The 25,353-nt window shown below is 46.5% G+C and overlaps 2 protein-coding genes across 4 annotated transcripts in view; both read left to right on the top strand.

The window, feature by feature from the left end:
- The first annotated feature begins 1,010 nt into the window (after positions 1 to 1,010).
- LOC133501490 (nesprin-2-like) lies at positions 1,011 to 20,155 on the top strand. Of its 3 annotated transcripts, none has more exons than XM_061821302.1 (21): positions 1,011 to 3,685; positions 3,760 to 3,915; positions 4,011 to 4,252; positions 5,394 to 7,455; positions 7,793 to 8,124; positions 8,205 to 8,349; positions 8,429 to 8,629; positions 8,844 to 9,103; positions 11,563 to 11,722; positions 11,857 to 12,009; positions 12,385 to 12,525; positions 12,713 to 12,889; positions 13,085 to 13,222; positions 14,798 to 14,983; positions 15,071 to 15,184; positions 15,259 to 15,411; positions 15,490 to 15,600; positions 15,662 to 15,799; positions 16,360 to 16,515; positions 17,778 to 17,837; positions 19,998 to 20,155. In XM_061821302.1, exons 1-21 carry the CDS (start codon positions 1,169 to 1,171, stop codon positions 20,145 to 20,147), a joined length of 7,752 nt encoding a protein of 2,583 aa, XP_061677286.1. In that variant the 5' UTR covers positions 1,011 to 1,168; the 3' UTR covers positions 20,148 to 20,155. The 3 variants fall into 3 exon arrangements, with proteins under 3 accessions (XP_061677286.1, XP_061677287.1, XP_061677288.1); XM_061821303.1 differs by lacking the exon at positions 16,360 to 16,515 and adding an exon at positions 16,280 to 16,300; XM_061821304.1 differs by lacking the exon at positions 16,360 to 16,515.
- Positions 20,156 to 22,601: 2,446 nt separating this feature from the next.
- The window catches only part of LOC133501491 (nesprin-2-like), a 40,260-nt gene continuing 37,508 nt past the window's right edge, over positions 22,602 to 25,353 (top strand). The window contains exons 1-6 of the mRNA XM_061821305.1: positions 22,602 to 22,867; positions 22,939 to 23,214; positions 23,547 to 23,629; positions 24,577 to 24,679; positions 24,828 to 24,917; positions 25,029 to 25,199. Of these exons, the coding sequence (XP_061677289.1) occupies positions 22,793 to 22,867; positions 22,939 to 23,214; positions 23,547 to 23,629; positions 24,577 to 24,679; positions 24,828 to 24,917; positions 25,029 to 25,199 (798 nt within the window). The 5' untranslated portion in view covers positions 22,602 to 22,792. The remainder of the gene's footprint in view (positions 22,868 to 22,938; positions 23,215 to 23,546; positions 23,630 to 24,576; positions 24,680 to 24,827; positions 24,918 to 25,028; positions 25,200 to 25,353) is intronic.

The raw sequence follows: 25,353 nt of genomic DNA, 5'->3' as shown, positions 1-25,353 counted from the left end.
GTCCATTGATGTTGATATTCAGATTGGGGAGTTGAGGACGTCTTTAGTCGCACCGCCACGGAAAAGCAAAGATTCCCTTCAGAAAAAGTCTCAACTTCAAATACGGCAAAATATTTCTTCGACCGAGACGTCTACATCGAATCCGGATGACTTCTCACTTACATCCAGATCCGATGAGCTAACGGAAGCCACTCTTTTAAAAGAAACCCAAGTTCTCCCCAAAATGAGGACGTCAAAAACCCAGGAAGCATCCACACTTCTTATGTCGACAAATGAAACTGTTTGCGTGGAAACTACTGAAGTCAAATATGAAGCATTCAGTGAGGGCCAAGAGGAAGTTAGTGAACAATCTCATCTGATCTCAAACAGTGGAAAGCCAACATTTGCAGAGACTCCACAGGGAGAGGAAGACATTCAACAACAAACAGCTTTGAATTCCAATGACCGAAATACATATTTTGCAGATGATGCAGACCTTGTTCCCATGAAAAGTAAACCGACAGTTCCTTCAGATTTAACCATTGCTCCTGATTTGAGGCTGGCTCATAATGACGAGCCGACCGTGAAAAAGAACGAATCTCACTTCGAAGACTCTGAAAGCGCAGAAGTTGCTCAATTTGTTGCAGGAGTTATTGAATCGGCCACAAGAAATGTTGAGTTACTGTCAAAGAAATCTCTGCTAGAAATGGAAAGGAGACAAACATTTCCCACTTCACAAGTTGTCACAGAAATGCCTGAAGGTGTTATTATGGAGGAAGGAATGATTTCACCACAAACGGAAAAGTCCAAGAGTGTAACGTTTTCTGCACAACAATCCAAAAAAGCGGAGACAATTCTGATTATAAAAGAAGCTGATCCGGACCACTTTGCGAGAAAAAATCATGATGACAAAGAACTTAATCTTTGTGAAGAAGCACAGAAAGCTTCTGGAAGTGTGGAATTATCTGCCATTGCTGAATTTGTCACAGGAATAAATGAATCTGCGATTAGAGATGTCGAATTACTTGCCCGGAAAGATCAGCTAGAATTGGAGAGCAGAACGACATCCTCAGTTTCACAAGTTGCCCCAGAAATTCCTGAAGTTGTGGAAGAAGCAAACATTTTACCACCCACAAGTGAGTTAAAGGGTGTACAGTATTCCCCCCAACTGCCTAAAATAGAAGAGCCGATGGTGCCAAAAGAAGAATCTAATCTGAAATCCGTCGAGGTAAAAAAAAAGGATGAGACTGAATATAGAGTTTGTGAAGAAGCTGGAAGAGACTCTGGAAACGTGGAAGCTTCTGTGGTTGCAGAATTTGTCACAGGACTTATTGAATCTGTTCTTAGAGACGTTGACTTACAATCACAGAAAGATCCGCCAGAGTTGGAAAGTGTCAAAACATCTTCAGCTCACCAAATTGTCACAAGAATCCCTGAAGTTATTTTGGAGGAAGGAAAGATCTCACCACCCACAAGAAAATCACTCACTCCACAAATGCCTAAAAAAGAGAAGGCTGGAGTGACAAAAGAAGAACCCATCAAGGAGAAACATCTAGATGATAAAGAACATGAACATGTTTGCAAATTTTCAATCCTCCAAGAACCAGGAAAGGACTCTGGAAGTGTGGATGCTTCTGCCGGAGCTGGATTCATAACAGGATTTATCGAATCTCCTCTTTGTAGAGCTGATGACTTACGCTCACAGATAGAGCCGCAAGACTTGAAAAGTGGGACAAAATCCTCAGCTCCACATATTGTCGCAGGAAGGCCTCAAGTTGTTGTTTCGACAGAAGAAAAGATTTCACCACCCCAAAGAAAGTCAAAGTCAAAACCTCCTTTTGAAGAAGCCACAGTGTTCAAGCAAATGTCCTCATATTCTAGGGACCAAACTGAAGAACCGAGAAATCCACAGCCACCGAAAAGAAAGTCAAAGAGCTCAACAGCCTCTCTAGGAATTCCTCAAATGGGGACACAGAAGACAAAAGAATCTGAGAGACTGAGTTCCAGTGTGGGATTTGCTGAAACCACAGTAGAAGAAGATGAAGTAGTGACAGCAACCTCAGAGAGTGTGACAATGTTACCAGAAACTCAGAAAGGGAGAAAACCCCAAAATCCCACTGAGCCAAATATTGCCATCTGTGAAGGTTTTGGCCCTGGAAGTAGAGTAAAGTCAACAGCTCAACAGAGTGTAAAAACTGCACCGGATGCTACTGTTCTAGGGGAGAGAAACCCATCACCCCCCAAAAGAAAGTCAAAGATTATGAAGGCTTCTGCAGAACCCAAGAAAACCATCAGCAGTGAGGTACCTAATATCCTAAAATTGAAAGAGGCCAAGGAGGATGAGACAATCTCAGTAGCTGTTGAAGAAAGCACCTCTGAAATGCTTGAAAATGTGATGGAAAGTGATGTCACTAAACTTTCTGTTCTCACAGAAGATCAGACATCCAGATCTCAGACCGTGACAGAAATGAGCTTGGCTGAACAAACCATGGTATCAATACCAACTGTTATGGAGTTGGAAATGCTAGAAACCACAAGGGAAAGATGTGAAACGGCCAAAGATCACAAAGTTGAGGATGCCAACACAGACCTAGAAAATACATCTATGGTTTTAGATTTAATCCCAGGGAGCGCAGATGTGAATACTTTAGAACTGAATGTACAGAATCAAGTCCGAGATGAAAAACTTCCTGCTACGAGCAGAACTGAGCGGCAAAATATGGTCCAAGGGCCATCTTCGACGGTTTTAGAAGCACCTCAACCAAATGCGACAGAATTGATGGAAATTGTATTATGTGAGAAGGCCATGGAAAACACATGGCAAACTGAAGCTCTTGTGGGAGCTTTGAAACTCAACCCGGAAGGATTGAGGAAAACTGAGGAGCATGAAGCCTCCGAGTCTATAGATGATTTTCAAGATACTCCCATGACAATTCACGTGGGGCCTGATGTGTGCCTTCTACAAGTAGAGATAAGAGCGAGTCAAGAGGAGCAAAAACACACACAGGAAACGGGAAAAAAAGATGGAGATAAACCGATAACGGTTAAGTCACAAGTTGAAAAGCAAGAAATGAGCACTGAGAGACACAAAATTGGCGCTCAGAGCGATGTGGGCAAACCTTTTTCTGTTGCTTTTAATCCAGATCAGCCTTCCGGAACCAAGAAAAATGAAGTTCAGCCAAACCCGGATAACAAGCCACCACAGCTCATCCAAACCACGCTGGAAAAACCAAAGGAAGACATTCATCAAGTTCAACAATCATCTTCTGATTGGCACATAGGTGCTGCAAGTTTTCTGGAACCGGAAGAAATTCAAATGACTCTGATGCACAGGAAGGAACCACAGCAGGAATCAAGTGTTCAGATTGAAATCAAAACATTAAAGACATGTGATATTGAGCCCAATGAGTCTTCAATGAGAGTGCCACACGAAGTGCCCGAGTGCCTCACTGAAATTCTCTCACATCCTCATCTCGATATGACATCTCAGGCCCAAACAGAGCAGAAGAAAAGCAATGGGACCAAGGAGGAATCTGAAAGTGGAAAGGTACCACAAGATGTTCCCCACACGGGCCCCACAACTACCACCTTCAAGAAAAACGAAGCAAGTGTTGAGCAGTCTGAATTAGATGCCTCCAAAAGATCTCGATTGACAGACATCTTCTCTGATACCCGGGCAATCGCAGACACGGAACTTCTCAAAGAGGTACAGTACGTGGGATTTTGTCTGACCAAATGCAGTTTTCCTTCACCGGATCATCAACTAATTTCTAATTATAGGAGTCATGTGAGGATTGTTTAGCAGTGCTGATGAGCTCCCCCGCCGGTGACCTGGATGGTCTCCTGTGTAGGCTGCTTTCAAATCTCCTGAGTTGTAAGAATCAGCCAGCTGAGCTTCCGCTGGCAGCCATGAGCCAGCAGGTGAAGGAGGCTGAGGTGAGACTTCAAGTTACATCTGTCGTAAACGGCAATAGAAATCATAATGCTCCTAATCATTACACTTGACCCCCTCTTTTGTCTACTGAGTACAGAAATGTCGTGCCGTGGCCCAGGACCGGGGAGCTCTCCTGTGCCAGCAGAAGGAAGCGGAATTTGACAAGTCCGAAGCGCTGAAGTACATGGAGGACAAGTGGAGCGCTGCTGCTCAAGAGGCAAACTTAGTCGTCCAAAACAAAGTAGACCAGCTTCAGGTTGTGCAGGAATTCTGTCACCAGACTCACAAAGCTCAGACCACATTGGAAAGACTGAAAGCTCAATTGGATGTTTTGAGACTGTAAGTCCATCAAGTACTTTCCTTCTGCATATGATCTTTTCCACATACTGTGGTACCATGACTTACGCGCTGTCATGATTTGATTTGCTTAATTTGTATGCGAGCTGTTAGCTGGGATTTGTGGCCTACAGCAGCTCCTTGCAAATATTCTCATTTTATATTTGGATGTCTGAGTGTTTTGGCTACTCCAGTCAAGGTGATCAGAGGGACAGGCAGGAGAGTACTTGGTGTGTCTTCTGGTAGGAAAGGGGAGAAGGACACTTGGTGGCGGAACCCCAAAATAGAGGAAGTCATACGAGGAAGGAGATTAGCTAAGAAGAAGTGGCACACTGAGAGAACTGAGGAGAGGTGAAAGGAATACGTTGAGAGGTGGCGAAGGCTAAACAAAAGGCGTATGATGATATGTACACAGGGTTGGACACGTCGGAAGGAGCAAAGGATCTCTATAGGTTGGCCACACAGAGGGATAGAGATGGGAAGGATGTGCAGCAGGTCAGGGAGATTCAGGACAGAGGTGGAAATGTGTTGACTGGTGCCAGTAATGTGCCAAATAGATGGAAAGAATAATTTGAGAAGTTGATCACGAAGAAATGAGCTCTTTAGAGGGGCAGCAAAAGGTGGATGTTTTGGAGACAAGGTTCGAGAGAGCAGACTTCCATGGTTTGGACATGTCCAGAGGCGAGGTAGTGCGTATATTGCCAGAGGATGCTGAGGACGGAACTGCCAGGCCAAAGAAAAAGTTGATGGAGGGTTGTTGTGAGGGAAGACACGAGGGCAGTGGCTGTTAGAGAGGAAGATGCACGAGATAGCCTTAGATGGAAAAAGATGGCGACCCCTAACGGGACAAGCTGAAAGGAAAAGATGTCTGAGTGTTTTGCACTCTTCAATCAATGGCTCAAAGTGCACCAGTCACTATGGCTCTTCCCTGGGCAAGACATTTGACTTAATTGCTCCATTTTTTTTTTTTTTTTGTTCACCTCACTCAAAGCGGCTCGCTCATAACTCATATTTTGTCACACAAACCAAATTGGAAAAAAAAAAATTGACCGTGACCTTGATAAACCCATAATTTATGGTACCACTGTATATGTTGTACTGTGAAAGTAGGTGAAAGTAGTGGACTAAACTGTTTTCCTTGTAGCTCCCCGGCAGAGAGCAGCCAGGAGGAGGGCAACCACCTGAACTTCATGAAAAGAACTCTCGAGGAGAAACGGACGCTCCTTGGGGAGTTGCTTGGCATCCACATAAAGCTGCAACCTCGACTTAGCCGCGCTCATCAAGGAGCTGCGAAGAGTCTGCTTCAGACTCAACATCATGAATGGAGAGAACTGGAGAGAGCTGTGGAGAAAGCAGCGCATCATAGAGACGTTCAGTCACATATCTGCAGCAAGCTTTTACTGGAGTTATCCCATCTGCGGGGACACTTAAAATCAGTCAGTGAAGAAGTTGAAGCCGAACACCCTGAAGAATCTTTGTGGGATTGCAAGAAAGCAAAGCAGTTGATATGGGCACACGCCGAGGTAAAAGCTGCCCACGTTAAATATCTCCATTTGAAAGAGACGTCAGAGGCGCTACCCCTGAGCTTATGGCCAAAAGAAACAGTAGAAATAAAGAAAGCTCTTCGAAATGTCAAAGACCAATTTTCTCTGACAGAGGAATGGATGTCCTCCCATATCCCCCAAACCAGTAATCCCATCATTAAAAAGGTTCTGACACTGGGGAGGGATGGCGTCTCGTGGACTAAGGCGCTTGGGAGTGAAATTGAGTGCAGGTGCAGCAGGGTGTGCCTTCTGCCTGAGGAGGTTCACCAACAGCTCAGGGCACTTAAAAAGCTGCACTCTGAAGTCACCGTCAAACAGAGGCAACTCAAGTCACAGGTGAAGGCAGCTACGGAACTTCTGCCACAGCTGGACCAGACTGAGGAAATGCCTGTGATGCATTCCCTGTTGGAATATCTTGAAGAGTGTTCAAAGTCAGTCGGAGAGAAGCTGTCCGTGGCCTTGACGGACATAGAATCGGGTCTGCAGGTCAGAGAAAAGCTGTCGGAACAAATTGCAGATCTTGACTCCTGGGTCAAGACTCGTCTGCAAAGAAAGACATTGAAGCGAATCAAAATGCAATTTACGAGTCCCGCTGAGGTTGATGGCAGTGGTATTGAGATTCAGGAGACCCTTGTTGAGGCACAAAAGCAGTCTGCTGCCTGTGAAGCTCTTTTTATGAAGACGAAAGACATTGCTTCTGAGCTTAGCGTCACAGAGAGTTGCAAGCTTTATAGCAAGCTTGTCAACCTCCAGGAAGACATCAACAACATTATTACCCATGAAAGGGTAAACAAACACGAGCTTGATGAAGATGTCCGAGCTATGGAATCACATAAGAGGGATCTTACCACTGTTGAAAAAAGCCTGAGGCAGATGCGAGAAGACCTGAACAAATTGAGGTTCCCTGTCACAACGGAATCGCTGCAAGTTTTCGAATCTTTCAAACACATGCTTTTGGAGCACATCTCCAAGATTGACCTTCTCCAATTCTGGATTCACGAAGAGAAGACAAGGGAACTGTACTCAATCACTGGCGACATTAATAACAAACTGACTGCCCTTCAAATGAAGGCCAGAGACCATGAGGACTACCTCAGTACAAGGCAGAGTGTGGAAGACCTTTCACAAGCTGTCGAGAAGCAGCTCAGTCAAACCAAGGAAGACACCCAGGTGGAGGAGAAATACAAAATCTACCAGGAGCTTCTTTTTCGCTTCCCTCTGATCAAAAGACGATGCCAGGAGGTTGAATCAAAGCTCCATATGATCTCGACTGACCTAAATTCTTCCCAGCTATTCTCAGAGCGCCAGAGACTTCAACAAAATGAGGACCACGTTAAAAACCTGGAACTGAAAACCCTCAGCGATCTCAGCGTTGTCGAGTGGTCGCTGGTTAAAGAACTCGATCTCGACTCCGAGAGGAAAGCCATGCGAGCCTTCCTCCGTGATGCTCACCAAGAGCTTCAGAACCTTCCACTGATGATGCCAAATGAAACATGCATTGATAAGGAATACAAGAGGATCCTGTTTTTGAAAACGATGGTTGAGTCACGAATGAGAGCACTGGAGGTTCTGGAGCGTCATAAAGGGAAGACGGAAGGAATCAGATCGTCAGATCTTGATGATTTGAAGAATTTCTTTCGACGTGAATGTGACTCACAAATGGCAAGTGGGGCTATGCTTTTTTTTTCCTTCTTCTTCTTCTTCTTCCAGGATTGCGAGCACGCAAGTGAGGTTTGCTAGTGATTACGTAAGGAAATTTGGCTGCTCATCCAAAGGATGTTGAGTACTACTCGACTCCAGAAAGCCAATTATAGTGACAGTTTTGTGTCTTTTTTTTTTTTTTTTTTTAGTCACCAGGAAGCAAGTCGTTCCCAAGTTCCTTTTTAGAATCTACAACCTCGCCAGTCTGTCCTCAATCAATAATTAACAATCCAGTTTGTCTTTATGTTTAGCTATGAGTTTCGACACAAGATGCTGATGCTGACTATTTCTGTTGTAGGACAATATTTCCGATGCAAGGACATCACTGAGAAACTACACCCATACTATTAAACAAGCACTGCAATTCTTGAGGGACTTTGAGGTCTCTCTGTTGCCCATTCCTGCCGTAACTGGAGTCTGCTGTGAAAAGTTGGAGGAGACGCAGGGTATCTTGGCTACACTAGAGGATCATTTCCAGCCCTACGTAGACCAGTTAAGCCAAGTTGCCCTGCATCCTTTCCTGTCCCCTGTGGAGTTAGAGCGACTCCAACAGACTATTCTGAGCCAGCTCTTGGTGAGGATGTCTACACTTAAAGCAAAGGGTTATCTTCAATTGGAGAATCTCAGCAGGTTCTGCATACTCATACGAGCCTAATCCCAGAATATATAGCGGAGCCTCTCTATTCTAACCCATAATGAATGTTTCACAGCTGTGCGGAAAACTACAGAAAATACACAAAACTCCATGAAGAAATGAGTCTAAGTATTCGGAAAGCTGAGGCTAACCTGGAGCGGTCTGTTTCTCAGACGGTCAACTCGCTAGCCGACTGCAGTGAGCACCTGGAAAAACTGAAAGTACGCATCAGACCACCTGCTACAAAGTGCAACAAAGTACATGTACCTGACTTGTACTACTCTTTTGGCTCTGGTGCAGGTTCTGCAAGAGGATCTGGACTCTGTACAGAAGCATCTCGAGGAGATGGTAGAGTGGTGTCCAGAGCAAAGGTGCCGGGGACACCGGGAGAACTCCATGGCTGTAGCCTGGAGATGCGTGACAAACCTACGCCTTTGCTCACAACACTTGACTGCAAGACTCAAACAGAAGATTGTAGACTGGAGTGACATTACCCGCAGTGTACGTCTTCACAGGGGCGACACTGTACTTGATAGCTACTTCTGCTCAGTGCACTGGTGCAAACTCTCATTATCTGGGAATGTGTCTACAGGGTTTATTTTTTGACAAAACTTGCTGAATGATGTGAATATGTGATGGTCAAATCTACGTAGATTACACAGCGGTAATGCGGCAATTGACTGGCTGTTTTCAGCTGTTTGCTTTGGTTTCTTAGGTGGAGAAAGCCTCCGCTTCGCTGCAGCAGGTGGAGGAGGAGCTCCCCGATCCTGCCCCATTGATGGCCTCTACCAAGGAACTTCTTGACCTACATCATTGCTGGGAACAATACCAGGATAGACTGGACTGCGAGCATCGCGCCCTTTCTGCCCTGGAATTACGTGTTGCCAGGCTCCTGGGTGTCCCTGCCAACATGGAACAAGCACCCCCGACTCCACTCTGTCAGCAGCTGCAAGCGATGCAAACCGTCTATGACACGTAGGTGTTGCCGCCTCTTAATACTACCAATATCACATTTTACAATTACAGAAGCCATCCAAACTACAGTGTAAAAAAAAAAAAAAAGCAACATTAAAAGCACACAACTGTTCTACCTTCATCATCTGGTGGACTTCACAATGAATATTTACCCAAGGCAAAACAAACAAATAATGAAAACATCCACGGCAGCACAAGTCGAGACAGAAAGTCTTCCTTCAAGCTCTGTTCATTTCTGAGTTTTAATCTGGACTCTGGCCTTCCTGTGTGGAGTTGTTCTCACTGTGCTTGTGTGGGTTTTCCCAGGGTACTCCAACTTCCTTGGACATCCAAAAACATGCATATTTGGTAAACTGAAGACCCTAAGTAGTCCCCAGGTGTGAATGCGTGTTCAACTGATTCTGATTCTGATCTAGATGTGCCCTGCAATTGGCTGTCAGCCTGTCCAGGGTGGATACTCCCTCTTACCTAAAGTCAGCTGTGAAAAACTCTCATTCAGTGTTGAGGCCAAGGGTTAGGGTTAGGGCAGAAAATGGTTGGATGAATGGACAGACCTCCTACCCACCAGATACTCTCATGATTAAATGTGCTAATAAGGTGGGACAGAAAGCAAGTCACCCACTAATTGAATGAATGAATCAGAATCATCTTTATTGGCCACGTGTATAACAACACAAGGCATTTCTCTCCGGCAGTCGGTGCTGCCCTGGTACAAAAAGCTTTGATCCAGGACCATGTGGGAGACCCAGGATGTCTGATTTAGATATCAGAATGTCCGGTATGATTGTTTTAAAGGCTGAGCTGTAATCCACAAATAGCATCCCAGTGTAGCTCTGTGATTGTTCCAAATGGCTTAACACAGCATACAGAACTATGGAGATGGTGTCCTCTGCGGATGTATTTGCCCGGGCTGGTATTTTGGCTCAGTTCTCCATGCAGGTGTCCTCGAGTGCAATGATGTTTTGCGGCTTTCGCTGAGGAACACGGACTTTCAACTCCCAACAAAGATTTTCTATGGGCATGAGATCTAGAAACCACTCCGGGACCTTAAAATGCTTCTTACTTCCAAAGCCACTCCTTTATTGCTCAGGTGGTGTGTTTAGGATCATTGTCGTGCTGAAAGACACGGCCACGTTTATAATATTTCTCGATATATTACCCGATGGGTCGGTCGTCCTGGTCCTTTTGCAGAAAAGCATCCCCTCGGCATGATGTTTCCACCACCACGCTACACAGTTGGTATGCTGTTCTTTTGGATGCAACTCAGCCTTCTTTCTCCTCCAAGCACAGCAAGTTGACTTTTTACACACATGTTATATTTTGGTTTCACCTGCCCTTATGAAATTCTCCCAATCCAAATGCTCTCTTGCAAATTTGAGACGGCGCTGGGCAGGAACTGGCTTAAGCTGGGGGCACGTCGGGCGGTGCAGGATTTGAGTCCCTGGTGGTGTAGTGTGTCACGAGCCCTTGTTACTTTGGTCTCAGCTTTTTGCATGTCATTCATTCTTGGGTTTTGAATGCACCTTTATTGTGATCATTTTGACCCCACGGCCTGAGATCTTCCATGGAGACCCAGATCGGGGGAAATGATCAGTTGTCTGGTATGTCTTTAAAATGCCTAACTTGGCTTGCGCCAACCAACCAATCAGACGATGGAAAAATGCTCTCGAGAAAACCGTGTGATTGCTAAAATTGTGACGTTACATGCACTGCACTACTGATCCTGAAGACCTACAACAGATTAGATTATTTTCAACCCATTAAAGAGGGAGACATGCAAACAGAACCGAACCAAAGTTGATGAAATTATGTGTCTTCCGAGAATATGTGTGTTGGTGTTATGTACAGTATATCGGGTGGCACGGAGGAGGAGCTGTAGAGCATTGGCCTCACAATTCCGAGGACCAGGGTTCAAATCTGGGCCCTGCCTGTGTGGAGTTTGCATGTTCTCCCCGTGCCTCCGTGGTTTTTCTCCAGGCACTCTGGTTTCCTCCCACGTCCCAAAAACATGCACTAATTGGAGACTCTAAATTTCCCCTAGCTGGGATTGGTTGTCCGATTGTTGTCTGTCTCCGTGAGCCCTGCGATAGGCTGGCAACCACTTGAGGGTGTGCCCCGCCTCCTGCCCATTGACAGCTGGGATAGGCTCCAGCACTCCCACGAACCTTGTGGGGATAAGAGGCTCTGAAAATGGATGGATGGACAAAAATACTACAAAATGAAGAGTAGGTTGTCAGGAATCATTGCCATGTAATGGAATAAAAATTCCAATGTTTGATGTAAATGTAGGCCAGTGCCGACTGACGGAAACCTTCCTTGTGTGTTGTTACGTACTTGGCCATTAAAAATGATTCTGATTCTGATCATAGTGATCAGGCACAGCAACTCACACGTTGACTTGGGGAAACTTGGACAAAGATTTGTTTTAGATGTTTTTGTTTCATTTTTTCCCCCCTTAGTATTAAGCAAAGGAGCCAAGAAGGTTTGGAGTGGATCAAGCTGGAACTGGAAGAGAGAGAAAAAGTGCAAGAAGAGCTGCAGGTGGTTTGGGTTTGGCTGACGGCTGCTGACAGTCTTTTGTCAGAGATGGATCCGAGCAGCAGGACAGCAGAACTGAAGGTATGAACAGTGCCCGGCTCCATGACAAAAACTCCCATGTCATGCTGTATGATGCTTGGATGCATGAAAATTTGATGTGAACAGTCAAAGAGTGACTTGTGGTGTGAGCCATGTTCTCCCTTGGGTGGTTTCAGGAGATCCACAGCCAATTATGCATCCAGAAAGCTCTGGTCCATCGCATCAAGGAGAGAATGACGTCAAAGTACTTTGAATCCGACATGGTGCCTGTCGAGATCGATGGCAGACTTCAGGAGGTCCAAAAGACTCTGGAACAAGTCGAGGCTAAGGTAAACAAATATATAGGCTTGTGCAGATTCTCAGTCATCCACGTAATGTTAATCTACAAAAGTTGAGTCGTAAGTCATTGACGATGTTTCATCTTTAATTGAAAAGATTTCTTCAGTTCTACAGCTTAGGTATATAAAGAGGTATATAAATAGAAGGACTGCACAGCTCAAATGTAGAACAGTAGATGCCTTTTGAATTCAATGTTAAATGTCTTAAGAACTAACAACGGTCCAGTTGCTTCCATCCATCTTGTCAAACAAATGACCTTGACGGTATGTTAACACATTGGGTAGGAGAAGAAGTCCTTATATCCATAACTCTTCCTGCTCCTGTACCTGGTGATGCCTTTTTTTTTGTCCAATTTGTCTGTTCAGGTTGAAGATGCGATTGAGAAGAGTGGACCCGTGCACAGAATCGGAGCGAAGATACTTGAGACGGAAGCTGGCCTGAGGTCAGTGCAGGAGATGCTGGAAGACAGAAGTTGGAGCGTGGAAGAAGCAAAGCTCGCACAAAAGGTGGGTGAGGCAATCGCGGAGCTCGTGAACCTCTGGCTTGAGACCATCATCCGATGGACATATTATCTTCCTCCTCACCGATCTTTGTAGGACCACAACCCCTTCAGAACCTAGAAATGCAAAGGCATTTGAACCTGTAGTGTTCTGACTCTAATTCTAACTCAAGTGCTGTTGGGTCTGTGTGCAGATGGTGTGGGATGAGCTGGACAAGTGGCACACATGCGTTGCGGCGCTGGAATCTGACGTGCAGAGCTTGGAGAGTCCACAGGAGGTGCTGTCCCTCACAGAAAGTCTGGTGGAGGTGCAGCAGTTCCATGTACAACTTGCCAAAAGGGCAGAGCAGAAGACAACACTCCTTAGCAAGGTGGAAAAATATTTTCGTCATGTTCTCAGCTTGATGAGCACTTATTTGTTGTGATTAAATAGGGAAGCTCCTTACAAGAACATTACGGGAGCTTCAACTCAACTTCCTAAAGAAAAGATTATGGACGTTACCCCATGCTGTAATTGGATTTGTGATCTAGCTTGATGCCAACTCTTCTCTTGTGCATGTGGTCAGACGCAAACTTGGCTTGAGGAGCATCAGGAAATGATCAACAGCTCCAAAAGTTGGATGTCCGACTCCCAGTCGTGGCTGGCCACTCCCCGCACTTACACCAGGGCTAAATGTCTGAGTGATCACGTTGGAGCTCTGCAGGTCAGCAGAAACACAAAGCTTCAACCAAATTAACATCCTTGCCCCAAAACTTTCGTCCACGTTCTCTTTAGGTTTGAAGATAATGCCCTGGTACAGCGTTTCCCATATTTTAGTGAGCAAAGGCACGCGATGTTCTCACACAATGCTCTTATTCTGGTCCACGGATGGCAACATGCACGTGTTTATTTTACCTTCGGACCTCTAACGGATCAACAGTTTATTGTTCTGCCTTCATTATCTGTAACTAGCAAAGATAGATGAACCATGATGTATTCAGAATTTAAAAAAAATAATTGGTGCCATTGGTGAGCTCAAACAGTTTTTGAGTGTGCCATGGCACCCACGTCGGGAATGACTGCAATAACAGATCACTTCATGTTTGTAAGCAATAAGCAGAGGGATACTTGGGGTTGAAGAACACGAGTGGATGCCCCTCACCTTATTGCAAACCATTTGAGACTTGTCTGTGGTTGTACCACCATTGATAAAGCACTTTCTCTTTCTTTTCTTGTTTAAAAAAAAAAAAAAAAAAATCCTCCCCCATATTAAAATTCATCCAGCAGGATAAAGGAGAATAAAATACAGTGGATGTCAAATAGGATGGTTTGTGTGCTGGAGGCAAACGTGGAGGACCCAAGTGCAGTGAGGAGAGGTAGGAGAGCAGGATGCACTCCAAAGATTTACTCCAGAAAAAAAAGGCAATTCAAATAGTTGTTCATCTAGCCTTCCATTTTCTGTATTGCTAACCCTAACCTCACTCACACAATCGGCGACAGGTGATGAACACCCTGATCTGGGCGCCAGCCAATTGCAGGGCATTGCATAAATGAGCACTGTACATGAATAATTTAGTTGAAAAAAATACTGTCCATAAAAAAGGCCAAATGTCACGATATCATTTAACAAAGGAACACCACCCAATACGACGCGGCAAACATGATTACCGATCCTCTCTGACATGAAAGCAATAATGAGCTGACACAGACTGAGAGAAACCAGGAAATTTAACCCAAACAAATCGACGAGACAACGACGCACACCTGAACAAGACATGACAGGCTGGAAAGAGTTGATTGGTGGACTCGAGAAACAGGCTGAACGAGAAGAGGGACAAAAACAAAAACCCAATCAGAGACATTCAAGACATGAACAAGAGACACAGAAAAACAACATACCACCAAACAAAATAAAGCCAAACAAACTTCACAACGATGCTGCTCATGACACTGTCCGTCATTCGTCACATTCACCATGTCAGACTTCCACTTAGTCTCATTTTTAATCGACTTACTCGACTTCAATGTAAATGACGGCTGGCGTTCCATCTCCCTCTCGACCGCTTCAACACACCCAACAACTTTTTGGAGCACAACATTTCACACATTCAACCTAAGAGGGTAGAGAAGAAGGCGAAAAATCAGCATTCAAAGCATTTCCCCCGTTTTCCCAGTAACTCGGCCGCGTCGGGATTTAATTTACCCGTGGCGCAGTCGCAGAATGCTTCGGGTTTTCCCGCTCAGAAGTCGAGCCGGGTCATACTGAATTGGTCTCTATCGCTGTTGTGTGACATCTCAGACGGCGTTGAATGACTCGGAGCAGATCCGAACCGCCTTGCAGGGTTTCTCTTCAGTCCTGGATCAAATGTCTCAAGTAGTTGAGGTCTCGACTCTTCGGGAACAATTGTTGGAAGCCGACCTCCAAGTGGCAGCCGTTCAGGATAGCTTTGCGGCACCGTTGTCTCGACTTGAGCGAGCTGCTGCCGTGAGTCCTGGACTGATAACATTCATGTCTTTCGTCTCTGCTTCTTTCCGTTGCTGATGTCTGCTTGTGTGGTCTTCTGGCTCAAAGGAGGTGGACATGATGGAGACTGAGGTCAGAAAGATGGAGAATAGCATTGCTGAGATGAAGACCATCTTCTATTCTCCAGAGACGTTGCCCAGCCCCAAGGAGAAACATCTGAAGGTAAAGTGTCTCTTCTCTCCTCCATGAAATACAAATCGGTCCTCAGCTATTCAAAGCTCTTTGACCGCTCACAGATGGTAGAGCAGAGGATCTTATCCCTGAGGAGCAGCATAGCTGACATCCAGAAATCCAAACTGAACCTTCATCTTCCAGAGAAGGCAGAGGATACCTTGACTGTCTTTAGTGTCATCGATCAGCTACAAACTTTGCTGGTGGAACTGGAGAAGGTGAGCCCATCAGTCATCTGATCAGTTGCTAGGTCGGCCAGTGGGCCACAGCAAATGTGCCTTCTGCTCTCATTGTAGAAGGTTCCAACTCTGTTCATCCAGCAGCTTCCGGCTCAGACTCAACATACTCAACGGGTTCGAGGGAAAGCTCAGGCAGGACTAGAAAATCCCAGCTCAGAAGAGTCTGAGGTGACTCGTGATTCTCGTCAGAGGTCCAAACAAAAGAGTCCTTGACGATGTCCCCTTTTAGGAGAGTGATCCCGAGCCGGGCCGCATCAGGATTGCCCACACCGAGGACGATTTGCAACAATGTTCTGGAGCCTCGCCAATGACGGCGGAAAGTGCGACACCTGAGCAGAAATACTCGGGAAGAGATGACAGTACCCCGGTAAGGACCATGAGACTGACACCCAGATTCCAAGGACAAAATGACTGATGGAGATAGTAAAAATGTGATATGCATTTAATGAACAAGCATTCTCACCGGAGTTTCATTCTCCCGGACTTTGAGTGGCCGCTGAAAGCCCTTCACATTCCATGAAATAATAACCACTTTGGTTTTAGGATGGCTCCTCGGCACGCGCGATCTTAAGCCAGATCGACATTCTGACTATATTTAGCAGAAGATAAAACTTCGGGAAAGACGTAGTTGGGTTGATAATTCAAACAAGATGTTGGACATCTGCGCTCAACATAACATATCTTTGGCATTTCTGCACTGTTGGGGTATTCACAGCACTTCAGTGCAGCACCGTTCATTTTTTGTGGGAGGGGGAATCGTTGTCAATCCACATGCCGGCAACTACTAACGACTTCAAATCAACTTCATGTGAACTTCCCTTAAGCGTTCCTGGTTCTGTGGTTTTAGGCAAAAAACAAAATGAGGCAGGTCGGTGCTTAGCCCGCCGTCACTTTGGGCTTTAGGGGGCCTTGTTCTCCTTTCTGCAGCGCGGGGGTGACGGCGATGGCGGCGTTGGCGGTGGTGAGGCGCTCGCAGCTGAGGAGGCCTGTCAGGAAGTGGGAGGGCAGGTGCAGGAACTCAAGGCAGGTGCAGGAGGTGTTTTGTGGTGGCTCTGGGATACTTTCCAAGGTGCTTCTCCAGAGGTAACAAAGTCAGCCATAGAAGGCCACTACTACTACTTCTTCAGTCTCTGTCCCACTCGTGCTTACCTTTGACCCCGCTCGGTTTTCATAAATCATCTCGGCTGCTTTTCCGCTCTGCGCGACCGACTTGGCTCGGACCCTTTCTTCAATATGTTGGGCTGGAATTCCTTGTCATAATTGTTGTTCTTTTATTAACGTATATTATTTCTTTGTTTGTTTATTTAAGGCTGGACAGTGGATGATCTGGTTGGAGTGTTGGCCTGACATTTGTGAGGAGTGGGGTTTGAATCCCGGCTCTGCCCATGTGGAGTTTGCATGTTCTCCCCTTGCCTGTGTGGCTTTTTTTCGGGGCACGCTGCTTTCCTCACACGGCCCAAAAACATGCAACATTAATTGGACACTCTAAATTGATTGTGGCTGCGACTGTTTGTCTCGATGTGCCCTGCGCTTGGCTGGCAACCAGTTCAGGGTGTACCCTGCCTCCTGCCCGTTGGCAGCTGGGATAGGCTCCAGCACTCCCCGCGACCCTTGTGAGGATAAGCGGCTCAGAAAATGGATGGATGGATGGATGGATGGTTATTTAATTGTATGTTACCGTTTGTTTCATTTCTTTTTTCATTGAACTAGCTATGGCACATTTTTTTTTTTTTTTTGCAAAGTCTGAAGAAATACATTAAATGCGTGAGACTGTTTTGCGAAAATCGACAAACTAACTGACGTTTGTGGACTAATGGCCGCAAATTCTGGGCCACCGAGACCACGAAAAAACACTGACGCTATCTAGGACAAATGTGTTGGATGATGAAACGGGCCGTTTTTTGGAATGCCAAATGACCAGGACGACTGAGATCTGTTCCAACAAATGCAAATAAAGAAAGCTTAAAAATGGAATGAACACAATCCTCCCCAAAACGACGTTTGTGAGTTGCTCTGAACCTTTCCGGGGCTTCTTTAAGAAATGATACAGCGTGATATGTGTCCAACTGCACATTTAAGGCCCTCCAAATGATAAGAGCACTAATTTACGAGAATTCTCCTCGCAGAAAAGATTTGTCACAAAAAGGATTTTTTTTTTTTTTTTTAAAGTTGCTAACACACACCCTCCTGCCACATCATTTCAAAAAGTTCTTAGAATCAATCCTTCACAATATCTTGTCTACTTGTCGCTTGCTTCATTGGTGAGAATTTCTGCAGTTCGTGAGCAAGTCGGTTTTTTGTCTTCCAACATGAGTTTATTTCTTCTTTTTCATTGTTTGCACCAGGAAGTCGGCAGAGATAGGGTCGCAGAAAGGACCCGAGCTTCAAACACTCAAAGTCTACAGGTACTCTAAATACTGTATGTTTATAACTATGTTCATGTGTTTACTCGTGACTGAACCACAATGTGGATGCTGTTTGCTTTCTTGACGATTTAGTCGACGACCGTACTCCAATTTTGGCTGGCAACACAAAGGTAAAAATCGACCAGCGAGATCTCCTAACTGGAAAAACAATGTTGGGGGCACTCGTAAGTCCAGGAGCCGTTGTACTGGAAAAATCTCATGGTGCACCACCAAACTCAAACCTCAAAAATATTGAAATGATGATGATCTCGACTGGTCCTTTTTAGTTGAACACTTGGTTCTTATTCTTATTCAGCCGAAGTAAAACCGAAAGTATGCGCGTGAATGAGAGGGGCCGGCCGAGGAGGGGAAGAGTGAAGCTCCAGGGAGAAGGGATTGCGAAGGTGGACGACTTCAAATACTTGGGCTCAACAACACAGAGCAATGGAGAGTGTGCAAAGGAAGTGAAGAAACGGGTCCAAGCGGGGGTGGAACAGTTGCTGGAAGGTGTCTGGTGTTCTATGTGACAGGAAGGAGAGTCTCCGGCAGGCTGAAGGGCAAAATGTATAAAAGAGTGGATTAGACGGATTACAGACGGTGGCTCTGAAGAAACAACAGGAAGCAGAACTGGAGGGAGCAGAAATGAAGACGTTGAGGTTCTGGCTTGGTACGAACACGTTGGATAGGATTATTAAATGAGCTCATGAGAGGCACAGCCGAAGTTGGATGTTTTGGAGACAAGGAGAGAGAGAGAGAGAGAGACAGCAGACTTGGATGGTTTGGACATGTTCAGAGGCAAGAGAGAGCGAATATATTGCTAGAAGGGTGCTGAGGATAGGAGGGAGCTGTCGGGCAAAAGGGCGAGAGAGAGAGGAAGACCAAAGAAAAGGTTGGCGGATGTGGTGAGGGAGGACATGAGGACAGTGGGCAGTGTTAGAGAGCAGGATGCACAAGATGGGCTTGGATGGAAAAAGATGACCCCTATCGGGACAGAAAATAAATAAATCATCGTTGTGTACCAAGGAAGGAAGAGCCACTCTGCATGTGTGCGCCCCACCGTCATGAAACAAATAGCGCTGTGTGTTTTGTTGTTGCTTTAGGCCAAACGTTTGCACGAAGTTTCAAGCTGGGTGCCCTACCCGAAAACGCAAAGTTGACCGAGCAAACCCTTCATGTAAAGAAGGAAGTACGACAACGCGAGAAGGGAAAAACAACACCAACATGAACGTACGTCAGCAAAAGGTTGACACGGCAAAAGAACCCACGGTGAAAAGGGAGGAGCCGAATCAAAACATGAACAACAAAGGACTTGCGAGTGGAAAATAACAAGAAAATGCAAATAAACAACAGGAACGAAAAAAATCCGTCCCATACGCGCAACAAAAAGACACAAACACAGTGACGAGTTAGAATGTAGGACACTACACGTTTGAACAAATGAAGACTAGAAATATGAAAACCTGAAAGTACTCATGCAAGGGCAAGTAAAACAAGTAACGAGGTAAAACTTAGCTCAACTTAGTGTACAAACGTACAAGGTAGGTAAAAAGTAGACAATATTTGGGCAGCGAGCTCCCGTCCGTCTCTGCGGCGCTTAAGAACCTGATTAATGAGGATCGCTCGGTTCCGGTGTCCGCCGAAGGCTCTGCCGCACCACTCCAACAAAAACACGGCAGCCAACAGAAGCACATCACCGTGACCTATTTTATTGGAAAAAAAATGAATTGATTGTTATGTCTGGATACTGGACATTTCAGGTCATCGTTTGTCTTCCGCAGACTGTCATGGACTCAAATAAGACACAGATCTGCTCTTTTTGACTGGCAGACTTTTCTCAGCTCCCAAGACAAACATTTCCAGGACGTGCGGTCCATTCCTCGGAATTGTGAAGGCGACCAAAACAATGACAGGGTTTCTGTCCACATAAATATGTTTTCATGCAGTTATCCAACCGGCTCAGAAAGTCGCTTTCTCCCCTGGGGGTTCGCATTAGTTGATGCGATGATCATATTGTCCTTTTTGGAGGTCAATGACCCCAAACCAAGACCAGGTTTCAATTCACTGAGATTGGTCGGGAATCAGTGCTCCAACCTGCGCGGAACGAATGGAATGGCTTGCTTTCGTGTCGGTGTCCACTCACCTCAGCGTTTGTTCGTTTAGGAGTCCGGCGGTCCCGATGAGAGCTCTTCCGAGGCTATATCCTCCACCCCGGACTCAGTCAGATGTCAGAACGTCGCCGATCGCATGGTAAACACCTCCACCGTCTCCAAAGCTGAGGCCGGTTCCCAGCAGAGATGTTTGCTCTGCTAGTTGTAGTAACGCTGCCGGTCTTGTCGTTGCCAACCTGACTTGAGTGAAGCCAGATTCATGTACTGTTATTCGAGGGATTCCTTCAGCCCCAACGTTCTGCAGAGGCTCAAGAGGCATGGTAACCGTACCGTAGACCAAAGTTAGCGGTGAGGTTTTAGTAGCGCAGATGCGTTACGGACGTGAGGACAAAAAAAAAAAAAAAGAACATCAAGACGGCAGCGGCATCCTTGGATCGGGTTCAAGAAAAGATTCTTTGCAACGCACCCCAGAAGATGTTGTTGGACTCTTTTTACAAGTAAGCAACCTCAGAAGTCCTTGAGAAATAAGCAGGCACGTGTTGAGCGGTTGATGTTGTGGAATTGGGTCTCGGTGACCTGATCGTGTCAGCCGTGTCCACCTCCGTATGTTTCCATGGCAACATCATGAGCTAATCCAAAATGATTTAGTTGATGTTTTTTGTTTTCTTTCAACACGTAAACTAGCAAGAGTCCTGCATGGACCTGATTGATGTTTTGGTCAAAGTTACTAATAGACAAACACCATGTGATTTATTATCCTGTTTGCTAATACGCTAATATGCTTTTTGCAGTTCCACACACTAAGTCTGTTGATGAAAAGTCTTCACACAATAAAATGGAGGCTTTGAGGCCATGAAAATGCACTTTTGACACGTTGACTCATTGAACTCACCGCTGCCGGCAGGCGATCTTATGATGAACGTTGCTTGACGTGAAATCATTGAAGCTCATTGGTTGATTGGAATAAAAGCTCTACATTGACAGTGTGAAAGTTGTCTTTTGACCTGGTAGCATGAGTCTTACGAGGTCTGCATGGATCACGTGTCCTCCTCCTTTCCCTCTTTTTCTTTGTCTTTCCAATTTGCACACAAGCAGAAGTGCCAATAAACAGCCAACATTGATCCACTTCTGAGTCTCTCGCTGTCTTTGTGTCTTTGCTCATCACGGGACAAATAACAAAAATAATAAGACTCACGGATTTGCTTTGATTCTCCTTTGCCTTGATAACACAATGAGAAATGTGACGACGACCTTGTCAATTTGGTGTTTTACTGGCGGTCACTGACGGTGCAGGGCTCCACCGTGCGCTGGCAGGGCTCCGACTCCCGCTCGGTGACGCTGTGAAAGTGGCTCCGAATGGTTGTCCGTGTCCGTAGGCGCCCAGCAGCTGACTGGCGACCGCCGGAGCTGGGATGGGCTCCAAACCGGGATGAGTGCTGTTGAAATTGGATGGACGGAGGCTTTACTGAGAAATAGGACCGTGACATTATCAAGTTGTAGTTTTACTACCCTAAACAGAACATACTGCACGTGTTTATTTTTCATTAAAAGAAAGAAAGAAGACGAAGAAAAAAAGAGCCATAAGTCCCCTCCTCTTCCACAAGAGGGCAACATTTCACACTGCTTCAATCCACAAAAGGTAAACGTGTTTGTCCTTGTCGTCGATGCCAATCATGGACTGGTCACCTTTTTAGGTACGCCAATCTAATCTATGATGACGACGTGCCGCCGAGGGGAATAGAACTGTATCCAGACGAAAGTTTGGATGCTTATTAGGTATCGAGCAATTGAATGGCGACCAGTCTCCTCTCCCCGACAAGTTTACCGGAAAAGATGACAGGTCGCCCGTCTGTCGCCCGCAGCACGGCAAGTCAATGAAGACGGACGGACGGACGGACGGACGGACGGAAATTGTTTGAAGAGAAGGCGCCACTACCTTGTTGCTAATGCTCGGTAGCAACTCTGTCAGGGGTGGGCAAACTACAGCCCGCGGGCCACATCTGGCCTGTTGACCATTGCAATATGGCTCGCCAAAAATTGCCCAAATCATACTAAAATCACGACTACGTAAATTGGACCTCGTCTGAAATGCCAAATGGTTCCACCAGGCCGTGCTGTAATACCCACCAATACCTGCATGGCCTTTCTCCGGGCACTCCGGTTTCCTCTCACGTCTCCAAAACAAGTATTCACTGGAGACTCTAAATTGCCCTAGGTATGATTGTTAGGGTTAAACCTAACCTTGATCTAACTTGTCTGGCGTACAGTTAAGATAAAGCTTTCTTGTTTTTGTTTTTTGTAGTGGACAAGTGATTTTCTGACAAGTTGGCAGCTGCTGTATTGAGAACTGCCACAACAAAACCAGCACCAGACTTTGATGCACTGGCAAAAATAAAACGAGATAAAAATCCAAATCATTCCCATCATATTGAAAAGCCAAGTATCAACACTACAATGCCTTTTTGTTGTTTATTTTTCATATGTAAGCATCTGCTCGTGACTCCTGAGCTAAAAAGTTGCCCCAACCGCGAGTCTGTGTGGCGCTATCGATTGAAAACGAGCAGTGCTGCAACAACATCTAGACGTACAATTTAGAAAATTGTAGAGGCAGCTGCAGCTTTCCGTCAACGAGTTTCAAGGAAAAACTTCTTCTTGGATGGTCTCTTTTTTTTTTGTTCAAAGTTAAAAATTCAAGTCTTAATGTGCAAATGCAAACTGTGGCAGAAACCTGAGGATGTGCGTCTCACTTCATTTGTTGGAAATGACCAAAGAGCGAGGGACAGCGCGTGCTTTGCGGAGTCCACGCGAGCGGCTCTGCCATCAAACATTCATTTGGCGGAGTGACTGATGCACTGTGGGAAAACAAATAAGCGCTGGCTCCCCGGACACCCGATCGAGTACAAGCGCAGCGATAGATTTATGGTGTTGACCATCTTGCTGTCAAAACCTCGTTGCAATGGGACGAGGATTGTTTTATGCTTTTGTCGCTTCAGGAGACATCGTCGGAGTTGGAGAGGAACGTGTCCTTTGTCCCCGAGTCGGGCCCTGTGACCGCCCTAGATCAGGATGCGCCGCTCGGTCGCGGGCGCGCCGTAGAGGCAGCGGAGAGGGACGGCAGTCTGGGCCCTTCCGAGGAGGGACTGAGCCTCACCCGAGAGGAGGCGGAGGCGGCGGGGGCCGAGTTACTTTGGACCAAACTGGAGCTTGTCGATTCTCAGCTGATCCGCTTCCAGAACCTTCTCCAGATCCAACACGAGACGGGACAAGAGGTGCAGCAAATGTGCCGCCTACAGGGGGCGCCACACACGTTGCTTGCGATCTGAAATGCATGACGTTCAATTCAGCTCAGTGTTAGGGGCCAATCTGTGATTCAATGGCACCCCCTAATAAAGGGTTGCAATTACGTCTCGATGCCAACGCACTACTTTCATCTCAATGAAGCTCCTCAACATCGTAGTTCATTGGCGTTGGTGGTAACGGTGGAGGTGGAATTAATTCACCCCAACGTTTCCCCTCTGAGAACCCAGAGACCTTGAGTCGAGCCAAGCTGACTTTGAGATTTTGGAAGGTAGAAGTCGTCAACGGAGTTTTGTCTGTTCAGGAGTTGCAGCAACAGCCGAGCGAGCGGCGAGACTCGACGGCGGCCATCGGCCCAGGAGCTCGCCGGCCGCCGGCATCGCCACGGTAACGCTTCACACTTTTGCATCGGTGGCATGTACGACGTTTTTCTAGTCTGTGGGATGTCGCGATAGCTGCGTTGGATTTTCCAACATTACATTATATGCCACCGCATATCACCTTTTTGTTGTTGAAGACGCGTTTTATTTTTCACCACGACTATAACGAGTGGGCATGCTGACGAGTCCTTCGAACATCTGCCTCAGAGTTGAGTTACCGGGTTGCGGGTTCAAATCCCCGAGCATTTGGCTTTTGTCCAGGCACTCTGGTTTCCTCCCACATTCCAAAAGCGTCCATGCAAGTGTAGCAGATCCTATTGGAGCTGCGCATACAGATACATTTTTATGAAGGAGTAACTGAAAAAAAAGACCACGCCAAAGCACACCCGCTGCTCATCAACAGTGTCTTACTTATGAGCTACGTGGGTTTCCGCTTCCCCTTTTCCCCTCCTCGGTCTCTGATCGGTGCTGCCACTCAGTGTTGTCCCTCCGTAACTACAGTCTGCATATCCCTCCATTTTCTTAGCCGCTTATCCTCACAATGGTCGCAGGTCGTGCTGGAGCCTTTCCCAGCTGTTATCGGGCACGGGAGGCGGCCGATCACAGGGCACATCAAGACAAACAGCCACACTCACAATCACACCGACGGGCAATTGATGGACGAGTGTCCATTTAATGTTGCGTGTTTTTGTGATGTGGGAGGAAAAACGGAGTGCCCGGAGAAAACCCACCCAGGCACGGGGAGAACATGCAAAATCCACACAGGCGGGGCCGGGATCGAACCCGGGCCCCTAACCATATGTAGTCTGCCTTTCGCCTGAAGGTAGCTTGGATGGGCTCCAGCTTTCCCGCTACCCTTGTGAGGATAAGTGGCTTGGATAATGACATGACATGACATGACATAGTTTGCACAACCTGTGTCAAATTAAGTGCAAATGCTTTTTTTCCATGCAGGAGGTCTCCCGTTGAGGACACAATGACGTTAGCGGCGTGGTCGAGCCTTCGCTGCGGGCTGCTGGAACTGGAGGATGGCTGGAAGCAGCCGGTGGATTCTCAGGTGAGCAGAAGAAGAAGAAGAAGAACGAAAAAGAAGAAGAGTTTGCCGATCGCACTGGACTCCAGAAAACATCCCCCCCGTCGCTCGCCTCCCTTCGCCCACCGACTTCAGCACGCTCCTCGAAGTTTGTCTTTTCATCCCCATCAAGGTGATCAAATCGTCCGGCGCTGATGGAGTCTGCGACGACCTCGAAGGGCCTCGCGCTCGTGTCGGATGCCTCCAAGAGTCAGCCGAGCAGGTGAGACCCAAGCGGTGCCCCCGATGACACGCCTCACAAAACACATGCTGATAGAATGATTCTTCTGTGATCATTGTCGTTGTGATGAAAATGAAGCGCTTTTCTGCACAGTGGGAGGACGACGACGAGGATCCGGGGAGTGACGAGGAAGCGGCAACGCACTGCGAGCGTTTGGCCCGCAGCCTGACCGGTCTGGCCGGCGTCGGCCGGGAACGTTTGGGACGGACGCCGCAGCTCTGCACCACCGCGACTGTCCTGAGCCAGGAATTGGCCGCTCACATGGTGAATTTACACTTCAGGCTTTTTCTTCACAGTGGTGGCGAACACGTTGCGTTCATTTTCGATGGTTTTGGTGAGCACCTTTAGAAAAAGAGGGCAGCAGGCAGCGGGGGTCCGGCCAACTCAAAGCCTTCCTGTTGACTTGCCACTATTACTT

The sequence above is a fragment of the Syngnathoides biaculeatus genome, chromosome 5 (assembly GCF_019802595.1).
Source record: "Syngnathoides biaculeatus isolate LvHL_M chromosome 5, ASM1980259v1, whole genome shotgun sequence".
Taxonomy (NCBI): domain Eukaryota; kingdom Metazoa; phylum Chordata; class Actinopteri; order Syngnathiformes; family Syngnathidae; genus Syngnathoides; species Syngnathoides biaculeatus.
Note: the sequence above shows the minus strand (reverse complement) of the source record. Positions and strands in the feature narration are given on the sequence as shown.